The sequence below is a fragment of the Rhinichthys klamathensis genome, unplaced genomic scaffold (assembly GCF_029890125.1).
Source record: "Rhinichthys klamathensis goyatoka isolate OS25496 unplaced genomic scaffold, OSU_Roscu_1.1 h1tg000815l_1, whole genome shotgun sequence".
Classification (NCBI taxonomy): domain Eukaryota; kingdom Metazoa; phylum Chordata; class Actinopteri; order Cypriniformes; family Leuciscidae; genus Rhinichthys; species Rhinichthys klamathensis.
Genome location: NW_026607202.1, coordinates 164565 through 177500, shown reverse-complemented (window position 1 = coordinate 177500; position 12936 = coordinate 164565). Strand labels below are relative to the sequence as shown.

The 12936-nt window shown below is 44.0% G+C and overlaps 1 protein-coding gene across 1 annotated transcript in view; it reads left to right on the top strand.

The window, feature by feature from the left end:
* LOC130078101 (proline-rich protein 36-like) overlaps positions 1-1650 on the top strand; it is a 5285-nt gene extending 3635 nt beyond the window's left edge. The window contains exon 2 of the mRNA XM_056243595.1: positions 1-1650. This exon is cut by the window's left edge and continues 1676 nt beyond it. Coding sequence (XP_056099570.1) covers positions 1-1650 — 1650 coding nt within the window.
* The last annotated feature ends 11286 nt before the right edge of the window (positions 1651-12936 follow it).

Here is a 12936-nt window from a genome sequence, read left to right as displayed (position 1 = left end):
CTCCTCCAGTGCCCCCGCTCCTCCAGTGCCCCCGCTCCTCCAGTGTCCGCGCTCCTCCAGTGCCCCCGCTCCTCCAGTGCCCCCGCTCCTCCAGTGCCCCCGCTCCTTCAGTGTCCCCGCTCCTCCAGTGCCCCCGCTCCTCCAGTGTCCCCACTCCTCCAGTGCCCCCGCTCCTCCAGTGTCCACGCTCCTCCAGTGCCCCCGCTCCTCCAGTGCCCCCGCTCCTCCAGTGCCCCCGCTCCTCCAGTGCCCCCGCTCCTCCAGTGCCCCCGCTCCTCCAGTGCCCCCGCTCCTCCAGTGTCCGCGCTCCTCCAGTGCCCCCGCTCCTCCAGTGCCCCCGCTCCTCCAGTGCCCCCGCTCCTTCAGTGTCCCCGCTCCTCCAGTGCCCCCGCTCCTCCAGTGTCCCCACTCCTCCAGTGCCCCCGCTCCTCCAGTGTCCACGCTCCTCCAGTGCCCCCGCTCCTCCAGTGCCCCCGCTCCTCCAGTGCCCCCGCTCCTCCAGTGTCCCCGCTCCTCCAGTGTCCCCGCTCCTCCAGTGCCCCCGCTCCTCCAGTGCCCCCGCTCCTTCAGTGTCCGCGCTCCTCCAGTGTCCCCGCTCCTCCAGTGCCCCCGCTCCTCCAGTGTCCCCGCTCCTCCAGTGCCCCCGCTCCTCCAGTGTCCCCGCTCCTCCAGTGTCCCCGCTCCTCCAGTGTCCGCGCTCCTCCAGTGTCCCCGCTCCTCCAGTGTCCGCGCTCCTCCAGTGTCCCCGCTCCTCCAGTGCCCCCGCTCCTCCAGTGTCCCCGCTCCTCCAGTGCCCCCGCTCCTCCAGTGTCCGCGCTCCTCCAGTGCCCCCGCTCCTCCAGTGTCCGCGCTCCTCCAGTGCCCCCGCTCCTCCAGTGCCCCCGCTCCTCCAGTGCCCCCGCTCCTCCAGTGCCCCCGCTCCTCCAGTGCCCCCGCTCCTCCAGTGTCCGCGCTCCTCCAGTGCCCCCGCTCCTCCAGTGCCCCCGCTCCTCCAGTGCCCCCGCTCCTTCAGTGTCCCCGCTCCTCCAGTGCCCCCGCTCCTCCAGTGTCCCCACTCCTCCAGTGCCCCCGCTCCTCCAGTGTCCACGCTCCTCCAGTGCCCCCGCTCCTCCAGTGCCCCCGCTCCTCCAGTGCCCCCGCTCCTCCAGTGCCCCCGCTCCTCCAGTGTCCCCGCTCCTCCAGTGTCCCCGCTCCTCCAGTGCCCCCGCTCCTCCAGTGCCCCCGCTCCTTCAGTGTCCGCGCTCCTCCAGTGTCCCCGCTCCTCCAGTGCCCCCGCTCCTCCAGTGTCCCCGCTCCTCCAGTGCCCCCGCTCCTCCAGTGCCCCCGCTCCTCCAGTGTCCCCACTCCTCCAGTGCCCCCGCTCCTCCAGTGTCCACGCTCCTCCAGTGCCCCCGCTCCTCCAGTGCCCCCGCTCCTCCAGTGTCTCCGCTCCTCCAGTGTCCGCGCTCCTCCAGTGCCCCCGCTCCTCCAGTGTCCCCGCTCCTCCAGTGCCCCCGCTCCTCCAGTGTCTCCGCTCCTCCAGTGTCCGCGCTCCTCCAGTGTCCCCGCTCCTCCAGTGCCCCCGCTCCTCCAGTGTCCCCGCTCCTCCAGTGCCCCCGCTCCTCCAGTGTCCGCGCTCTCTGGCGCTGTTCGCGTGTCGGTCAAAAATGACAGAATTATTAGTATTTGGTGGTACTAAATTATATTTACGCTGTATTAATAATCCATTTATTCACTTATTGAGAATAGACCTGAATATTTTATTTCCAACTTAAACTGTGGTAAATATTGAACGCTTTAGAGCGACAGACTGCAGATTATTGCTGAAGTGAAAACAGTTTTAAAAAGTGAACTTAAAAAAAAGTTACAGAATTTTATGTTTATTGTTATGAACATTTTTTCATTTTCTGTGTTCAATTTTAAATTTTGAGATATTAGATATCTGTGTGTGTGTGTTTGTGAGTGAGTGTGTTTGTGAGTGTGTTCATGTCTCCCACCACAGGGTGGCAGTCTGATCATCCTCCACTGATACCTGATGTCCACCAGTGAACTAAAGCTGGTTCTGGATGTAGATCTGCAGTCTTGACCGCCGGCGCGGGCGGGTCATGTTGTGGGAGTGTGTGTGTTGTGGGAGTGTGTGTGTTGGACAGGGGCCAGACGGGACGTGACCTCGAGAGGAAGTCCTGAAGCCAATCGGACACATCAATCCTTTAGTGATCAAACCCTGACCAGCAGCCGATGAATCAAACCCTTCACACGCTGTAGATCAGGAGTGTGTGTTCGTTCCTGTAGATCAGGAGTGTGTGTGTTCGTGAGCTGAGTCTCATACACTCGTGAGCTGAAGGCCTGCTGAAACACGGATGCTGTACGACTGTACACTCAGAAAAAAAGGCACAGTTCACCTTAGTACCTAAAGAGTGCATATTAGTACCTCAAATGTACATATCGATACAAAAAGTGTACATATTAGTACCTAAATAGTGCACATTAGTACCTAAAGAGTGCATATTAGTACCTTGAGAGTGCACATTAGTACCTAAATAGTGCATATTAGTACCTAAATAGTGCATATTAGTACCTAAATAGTGCATATTAGTACCTCAAATGTACATATTGGTACCAAAAGTGTACATATTAGTACCTAAAGTGTGCATATTGGTACCAAAAGTTTACATATTAGTACCTAAAGAGTGCATATTAGTACCTTGAGAGTGCACATTAGTACCTAAATAGTGCATATTACAGGTTTTTTCAGTCGCTAACAAGCGTTTGTCCAACCAGTAGTCACATTTTCAAAACTCTAAACACAATTAGCACAGCATCGGTCTATTGTGGCCATACCATTCACACATTTCATGTCGTTTTCACACAATATGCAGTCAGTGAACACATTTCCACAATGCTTACATTTTCTTAACAGACAAGTTATACCTCCCAACAAAATTATGCATTGTTTTTGTAGTATTTGCGAATGTTAACACACACCATCCCACAATAGCAAAAACAATATTCCAAACCTTAGATACAGTATAAAAACCTCTGCTTCTGCAATGATATCAGTTCCAAAAACAATATATCTCAGCAAAATAATAAACAAACAATTGAATAATTGACACACAGCTGATTTATGTTGGGTAAATTGGGCCAACCCAAAATTACCCAATTTTTTTCTATTACATTGACACTTATACAGTAAAATTAGGACTTTGAGGAGTGATGTTTTTGGAAACAGAAACAGAAAAAGACAAACACTGTAATGTCTGGACGAGGAAGAGTAAGAGCAAGGGGCCCAGGGAGAATAGCAGGAGCAGTGAGAGATGCAGTGAGAGGTGCAGTGAGAGGTGCAGTGAGAGGTGCAGTGAGAGATGCAGTGAGAGGTGCAGTGAGAGGTGCAGTGAGAGATGCAGTGAGAGATGCAGTGAGAGATGCAGTGAGAGATGCAGTGAGAGGTGCAGTGAGAGGTGCAGTGAGAGATGCAGTGAGAGGTGCAGTGAGAGATGCAGTGAGAGGTGCAGTGAGAGGTGCAGTGAGCGATGCAGTGAGAGGTGCAGCGAGAGATGCAGTGAGAGGTGCAGCGAGAGGTGCAGTGTGAGGTGCAGTGAGAGATGCAGTGAGAGGTGCAGTGAGAGATGCAGTGAGAGATGCAGTGAGAGATGCAGTGAGAGATTCAGTGAGAGGTGCAGTGAGAGATGCAGTGAGAGGTGCAGTGAGAGATGCAGTGAGAGATGCAGTAAGAGGTGCAGTGAGAGATGCAGTGAGAGGTGCAGTGAGAGATGCAGTGAGAGATGCAGTGAGAGATGCAGTGAGAGGTGCAGTGAGAGATGCAGTGAGAGGTGCAGTGAGAGGTGCAGTGAGAGATGCAGTGAGAGGTGCAGTGAGAGGTGCAGTGAGAGGTGCAGTGAGAGGTGCAGTGAGAGATGCAGTGAGAGGTGCAGCGAGAGATGCAGTGAGAGGTGCAGCGAGAGGTGCAGTGAGAGATGCAGTGAGAGGTGCAGTGAGAGGTGCAGTGAGAGGTGCAGTGAGAGGTGCAGTGAGAGATGCAGTGAGAGGTGCAGTGAGAGGTGCAGTGAGCGATGCAGTGAGAGGTGCAGTGAGAGATGCAGTGAGAGGTGCAGCAATAGATACAGTGAGAGGTGCAGTGAGAGGTGCAGTGAGAGATGCAGTGAGAGATGCAGTGAGAGATGCAGTGAGAGGTGCAGTGAGAGATGCAGTGAGAGGTGCAGTGAGAGGTGCAGTGAGAGATGCAGTGAGAGGTGCAGTGAGAGGTGCAGTGAGCGATGCAGTGAGAGGTGCAGTGAGAGGTGCAGTGAGAGGTGCAGCGAGAGATGCAGTGAGAGGTGCAGTGAGAGGTGCAGTGAGAGATGCAGTGAGAGGTGCAGTGAGAGGTGCAGTGAGAGATGCAGTGAGAGGTGCAGTGAGAGGTGCAGTGAGAGATGCAGTGAGAGGAGCAGTGAGAGGTGCAGTGAGAGATGCAGTGAGAGATGCAGTGAGAGGTGCAGTGAGAGATGCAGTGAGAGGTGCAGTGAGAGGTGCAGTGAGAGGTGCAGTGAGAGGTGCAGTGAGAGATGCAGTGAGAGGTGCAGTGAGAGGTGCAGTGAGAGATGCAGTGAGAGGAGCAGTGAGAGGTGCAGTGAGAGGTGCAGTGAGAGGTGCAGTGAGAGGTGCAGTGAGAGATGCAGTGAGAGATGCAGTGAGAGATGCAGTGAGAGGTGCAGTGAGAGGTGCAGTGAGAGGTGCAGTGAGAGGTGCAGTGAGAGGTGCAGTGAGAGATGCAGTGAGAGATGCAGTGAGAGGTGCAGAAGTGCAATATTTGATGAAAACATGTGGCCTAACCCTGAAGATCGCAGAGTTTAGATACAGTAATTTTGTGCTTTTTTTGTAAGCAATACTGTAAAACTTTTTCTGTTCTTTCATACCGTGTTTCTACTGTACCTCCTGTTGTAAACAGTAAAGGGAAAAAAATGATTTGCTTTTTACTAGAATGCTTTTGAATGTGAACATTACTGTACATGTGGACATACAGTTCCCAACCAAGAAAGTTAGTGTAAAAAGGTTGGATTGCATGTTTTGCATGCAAATACCTGTAAAACTAAAACATCAAAGTCTATGTAGTTTTTTTAATGTCAACAATAGCCAGTATTTTGAAACCTGGTGTACTTTGATTGACTGCATGTACCATGTGAAGTGAAAACAAGTGTTATTCTTTGACAGAATAATTTCATTTTGAGACAGATTTTCAGTGTTTTGGTAAAGTTAGTGTGTGCAGAGAAAGATGTGTTCTATTTTGAAATGAAGAGTTAGTATATATTTAACGAAATGTGTTTTTGAGAAGAAAATTAACCATTTGGCCAATTGTGTTTTGTAGGTGTGAGTCTGTGTTAAGAGTTTAGAAAAAGTATCTGAAGTATGGGTAAGCGCTTGTTAGCGATTGAAAAAAACTGTAGTACCTAAATAGTGCATATTAGTGCATATTAGTACCTAAAGAGTGCATATTAGTACATTGAGAGTGCACATTAGTACCTAAAGAGTGCATATTAGTACCTAAAGAGTGCACATTAGTACCTAAAGAGTGCATATTAGTACCTAAAGAGTGCACATTAGTACCTAAAGAGTGCATATTAGTACCTGAAGAGTGCATATTAGTACCTAAAGAGTGCATATTAGTACCTAAAGTGTGCATATTAGTACCTAAAGAGTGCATATTAGTACCTCGAGAGCGCACATTGGTACCTAAATAGTGCACATTAGTACCTAAAGAGTGCATATTAGTACCTGAAGAGTGCATATTAGTACCTAAAGAGTGCATATTAGTACCTCAAATGTACATATCGATACAAAAAGTGTACATATTAGTACCTAAATACTGCATATTAGTACCTAAATAGTGCACATTAGTACCTAAAGAGTGCATATTAGTACCTTGAGAGTGCACATTAGTACCTAAATAGTGCATATTAGTACCTAAATAGTGCATATTAGTGCATATTAGTACCTAAATAGTGCACATTAGTACCTAAAGAGTGCATATTAGTACCTGAAGAGTGCATATTAGTACCTAAAGAGTGCATATTAGTACCTAAAGAGTGCATATTAGTACCTAAAGAGTGCATATTAGTACCTCAAATGTACATATCGATACAAAAAGTGTACATATTAGTACCTAAATAGTGCATATTAGTACCTAAATAGTGCACATTAGTACCTAAAGAGTGCATATTAGTACCTTGAGAGAGCACATTAGTACCTAAATAGTGCATATTAGTACCTTGAGAGTGCACATTAGTACCTAAATAGTGCATATTAGTACCTCAAATGTACATATTAGTACCTAAAGAGTGCATATATTAGTACCTTGAGAGTGCACATTAGTACCTAAATAGTGCATATTAGTACCTAAATAGTGCATATTAGTGCATATTAGTACCTAAAGAGTGCATATTAGTACCTAAAGAGTGCATATTAGTACCTTGAGAGCGCACATTAGAACCTAAAGAGTGCATATTAGTACCTAAAGAGTGCACATTAGTACCTAAAGAGTGCACATTAGTACCTAAAGAGAGTGCATATTAGTACCTAAAGAGAGTGCATATTAGTACCTAAAGAGAGTGCATATTAGTACCTAAAGAGTGCACATTAGTACCTAAAGAGTGCACATTAGTACCTAAAGAGAGTGCACATTAGTACCTAAAGAGAGTGCATATTAGTACCTAAAGAGTGCATATTAGTACCTAAAGTGTGCATATTAGTACCTCGAGAGCGCACATTAGTACCTAAATAGTGCACATTAGTACCTAAAGAGTGCATATTAGTACCTAAAGAGTGCATATTAGTACCTCAAATGTACATATTGGTACCAAAAGTGCACATATTAGTACCTAAAGAGTGCATATTAGTACCTAAATAGTGCACATTAGTACCTAAAGAGTGCATATTAGTACCTCAAATGTACATATTGGTACCAAAAGTGCACATATTAGTACCTAAAGAGTGCATATTAGTACCTAAATAGTGCACATTAGTACCTAAAGAGTGCATATTAGTACCTAAAGAGTGCATACTGGTACCTCAAATGTACATATTGGTACCAAAAGTGCACATATTAGTATCTAAAGAGTGCATATTAGTACCTAAAGAGTGCATATTAGTACCTCAAATGTACATATTGGTACCAAAAGTGCACATATTAGTACCTAAAGAGTGCATATTAGTACCTAAATAGTGCACATTAGTACCTAAAAGAGTGCATATTAGTACCTCAAATGTACATATTGGTAGCAAAAGTGCACATATTAGTACCCAAAGAGTGCATATTAGTACCTAAATAGTGCACATTAGTACCTAAAGAGTGCATATTAGTACCTAAAGAGTGCATATTAGTACCTAAAGAGTGCATATTAGTACCTAAAGAGTGCATATTAGTATCTAAAGAGTGCATATTAGTACCTAATACATATTGGTACCAAAAGTGCACATATTAGTACCTAAAGAGTGCATATTAGTACCTAAAGAGTGCATATTAGTACCTAAAGAGTGCATATTAGTACCTAATACATATTGGTACCAAAAGTGCACATATTAGTACCTAAATAGTGCATATTAGTACCTGAAGAGTGCATATTAGTACCTCAAATGTACATATTGGTACCAAAAGTGCACATATTAGTACCTAAAGAGTGCATATTAGTACCTAAAGAGTGCATATTAGTACCTAAAGAGTGCATATTAGTACCTAAAGAGTGCATATTAGTACCTAATACATATTGGTACCAAAAGTGCACATATTAGTACCTAAAGAGTGCATATTAGTACCTAATACATATTGGTACCAAAAGTGCACATATTAGTACCTAAAGAGTGCATATTAGTACCTAATACATATTGGTACCAAAAGTGCACATATTAGTACCTAAATAGTGCATATTAGTATCTGAAGAGTGCATATTAGTACCTCAAATGTACATATTGGTACCAAAAGTGCACATATTAGTACCAAAAGTGCACATATTAGTACCTAAAGAGTGCATATTAGTACCTAAAGAGTGCATATTAGTACCTAATACATATTGGTACCAAAAGTACATAATGTACAAATGTACATATTGGTACCAAAAGTGCACATATTAGTACCTAAATAGTGCATATTAGTACCTAAAGAGTGCATATTAGTACCTCAAATGTACATATTAGTACCAAAAGTGCAGATATTAGTACCTAAATAGTGCATATTAGTACCTGAAGAGTGCATATTAGTACCTCAAATGTACATATTGGTACCACAAGTGTACATATTAGTACCTTAAGGGTGCATATTAGTACCTAAAGAGTGCATATTAGTACCTGAAGAGTGCATATTAGTACCTAAAGAGTGCATATTAGTACCTAAATAGTGCATATTAGTACCTTTTTAAAGGGTACCGTCCCAGTGACAGCTTTTGTGCCTTTTCTTCTGAGAGTGTAAGTAAGTAAGTAAGTAAAATTTATTTTTATAGCACATTTAAACACAGCTTGCAGTGACCAAAGTGCTGTTACATAGCGCAATAGAATAAAATAAAATAAAAATAAAATAAATACAATTATAATTACAGACATAGCACAGTAAGACAATTAAAACGCAGGGAAGGCCAATGTAAATAAGTGAGTTTTGAGTCTGGTTTTGAAAATTGTGATAGACGAAGCATTTCTGATGTCAGGTGGCAGTTGGTTCCACAGCTGAGGGCCAGCAATAGAAAAGGCTCTATCACCTTTTTGTTTGAGCCGGGACCGCGGGACATGGAGGAGACCTTGGCTGGAAGATCTAAGGGACCTGGGAGCTACATGCGGATGAATAATACCAGCTATGTAGCGGGGGCCAAGGCGTGAAGAGCTTTAAAAACCATCAACAGCATTTTAAATTGTATTCTAGACTGGACAGGAAGCCAGTGCAAGGAGGCTAGAACCGGTGTAATGTGTTCACGCTTTTTAGTATTTGTGAGCAGCCTAGCCGCTGCATTTTGGACCATCTGAAGTCGTGCGACCAGTGTCAGAGGAAGACCAAAGTAGAGAGAGTTACAATAGTCTAGCCGAGAGGTTATGAAGGCATGGATAACTTTTTCTAGATCGTTGTATGACAAAACAGACTTGAGTTTTGAAATGATTCTTAATTGATAAAAATTAGTCTTTACAACAGATGATATTTGTTTGTGCAGGTTAAGATGGGAGTCTAAAATAACACCCAGATTACGTGCATGGGCTTTACCATAGGGGGCAAGGGGGCCAAGGTTGGCAGGAATGGAATTCTTTGATTTTGAAGGGCCAAAGACAATAACTTCAGTTTTGTTATCATTTAGCTGAAGGAAATTGTTTGCCATCCAGATTTTAATTTCTTTCAAACAGTCTAAAAGAGGCTGCATGGAGTTGCCAGATTTAAGTGGGATGTACAGTTGGGAGTCATCTGCATAAAAATGGAATGAAATATTGAATTTTCTGATTATGTTACCTAAGGGGAGCATATAAAGACAGAAAAGTATTGGACCCAAAATGGATCCTTGGGGAACACCATAAGACACAGGGGCAGAGGATGAAGAATACTGGCCTATGGATACAGAAAAAGATCTTTGGTGGAGGTATGAGTGAAACAGTTTAAGAGCTATACCCTTAATACCAACCCATTGTTCGAGACGCTCTAGTAATAAACCATGGTCTACAGTGTCAAATGCAGCACTAAGATCCAACAGGACCAGGATGGCATTATCGCCTGAGTCAGGAGTGAGCAACACAACATGGCATCATGACTTTGCGTAAACATACACGCCACTTTCAAGTCAAGTGGCGTGTTATCTATACGCATTTTGAGCTATCCGCGTGTATGTCCACGCCGAAACGAACCGTCATCTTTTGCGTGTATGTCTACGCCGTTAAATGTCAGAGCGAAATGAAGTAAAATCTATATCTACATCTGTGGAGCGATATTGTTTTTCCTAGGATGGCAGGGGAAGACTCATAAATGGAATTAACCCCAGTGACGGGTAGGTTTAGGGACGGGGTTGGGGTAGCTCATATATTTATATATACAGTAATGTAACGTTAAGTCAACGGCGTTGATAAACACGCTGAAAAGCGATTATGCGTGTTGATAGCACGCCAAAAATGGAAATACGAATTGCCGTGTCATACATACGCCATTTCATGAGATCAGTCTGAGCAACAGGTCATTTGTCACCTTTAACAGGGCTGTCTCAGTGCTGTGACGGGCTTTGAACCCAGATTGAAATGGCTCTAGGATCTCTGTTGAGTTGAGGAATGGAAGCAGCTGTGTTAAAACCACCTTCTCCAAAATTTTAGAGATAAATGGCAGTTTGGAAATTATTATGACATTTTGCATTCAAATTATGTTTCTTTAGCATCGGCTGGACAACCGCACGCTTGAAACATGTAGGAACAGTGCCGGTTGCAAGGCAAGAGTTAAGAATAAATTGAATGGTGGGACCAATAGCATCAAACGCATCTTTGATAATCTGTGAAGGGATAGGATCATGTGGAGCTGTTGATGGTTTCATATGCTTTACAATTTCACATAGATCAGTGTAGGACACTGCTTGAAATTGGTCAAAAGTTGCTGTGGCAATGGGGAAATGTGGTGATATTTCAGATACAACTGGAGTGAACGGTGTTCTGATGTGGTCGATTTTCTCAGTGAAAAACTTCAGGAACTCCTCACAGCTATTGGTGGATGCCTCAACCTCAGAAGAGACTTGGGGATAAACAATTGAATTTATGGTATTAAATAAAATTCTAGGGCGATGGGAATGTTTGCTTATAATGTCAGAGAAATACTTAGTCCTGGCTTTTTTAGCTGCAGCTTGGAAATTGGCCTGGGAAATTCTGTATATTTCTAGAGAGACTGAGAGGTGATCCTTTTTCCACTTACGCTCAGCTCTTCGACAAACCTGCCTGAGATGGCGGGTGGAATCGTCAAGCCACTGTTGAGATTTAAAATTAGGGCGTCTGAGTTTAAGAGGGGCCACAGTTTCAAGAATAGTGTATTGGACTTTAGTAGAGATGAACTCAACAGTGTTTTGATCGGTGTGTGTGAGACGGTTCATTCATGGATCTGTGGATCATTAGCGCTGGGAGCCTGTATTAGCGCATGTCTTTTGATGCTAATTTAAGTGGCTCATTACTTATTATACTCATTACCTGTGTGTCCAGGCCAGCCTCTTCAAACAGCAGAGGTCATCAGATCACTGGAATAATGGCTCTGAGAGGTCATGAATTCAGGGCAGAGGCCATGATGCAAACACTGTTTCCAAACAAAAGGAAGGGTTTAAATCGGTTTAGTAAAAGGAAACACCAGTGTGAGTGCAGGGCATTGCTGAGGTTTGAGTCCGGCTGGAACACGTCAACACAAGAGGCTGGGGGAGACAGAGAAAGTAGAAAGTTGATTTTAAATGGCACATTTTCCCGCCCCTGAAGCCTTGACATGACCTGAGCATTTAAAGTGAATGTGCTGGAAAAAACTTTTAACAACGTGCATGAAAGTGAAGTCACGCGGTCTTTTCTTCCCTATGGTGCCGTATATCCAACGCTATCTCACAACCAATTCGTACGAGTGAGTAAAAGGTGGCTAATTCGTACAAATTTCGTTAGATTCGTCTAAACCCACGTGACGGGTAGGTTTAGGGGCGGGGTCAGGGGTAGGTCATTCGTACGAATTCATTAAAATTGGGCAACTCGTTAAATATGTACGATTTAGCAAAAATCTTATGAATTCATTCGAATTAGCCACCTCGTAAAATTCTTTCAAATTGCGGTGAAATCGGGTTGGTATATCCGAGAGAAACGCTTCTGGGACAAGAACAAATGTGGGCGGGGCTTGATTGTGTCTGTGAGGAGTTGATTGGCTGGTTGGATGGTTGGGGTTTGCTATTGGCTGATCTCATGTGAGTGACAGGTTGCCCCGCCCACATCCTCAGAGAAGAGAGGCTGCAATTGGAACTTATTCTGATTCATTATTACCAGGAACATGAATTTAACAATACATTTTGAGTTTATGGTGACTAATATTAAAGTAAAGTGATCTAGCATCACGTGACCCTCCTGAAGGATGCTGGGTAATTGACACCTGAGTGTAGTTGAGTACTCGTGCTGAACATGGAAAGTGTTTTGCATTTCTGCAGATTATCATATTTACTAGCGGTGTTTGAACCTGGGAAACGGACTAGATCAGCGGTTCTCGATCTCGACTGCAAAAGCCCCTCATTGTCCACAACAAAATTCCAAGGCTTCTAGTTTTACTTATTTTAATTGGACACTCATATAAAATAAAATAAAAACTAAAATGATTATTACAATTAGATCAAGTTTCAGGATTTTGTCAAGTTTTGAATGTTCTTCAAGGTTCCCGCTCTTTTTAGCCAATGAATTTATATGATTTGTCCAGTCGTTCATGCTTTACTGGCTAAAGATATTTATTAATATATTTTACTCACAATTTCTACCTGGTAAAATATTCCAGAGCTTAGCTCAATTAATGAAATGTATATATTTACTTTAAAAAAAATGCCAATGACATTTTAAGATTTTAATCATTTCTATGACTTTTCCAAGTCTAGAAAGCACCATTTTAAAATAGGTTTTTTTCATATATTTAGGTTTTCCGAACTCTTGTGAATCATGGCTCCAGCTGTCACTAACTCGCGCTCGATGCTGACAGATCTCTGAAACGTTCATGACTGGACAAAATGTTGCACAATTCAATAATGTAAAAGTATTCTTGAAAGCATATGCTGTTGTGCAACTATTGCAAAACTCTGAAAATGATATCAAATTGCTTTCTGTCTGGGAAAAAAAGTCTGTAAAAAGTAAAATTCGAGACAACATGGCACATTTAGATTGTTTGGTTCTCGTAAAGATTGTCAAGTATAACTAACTCAGTTTGAATTTGTTTCGTTCACTAAATGTAAAGTCCCTCATTTGGCC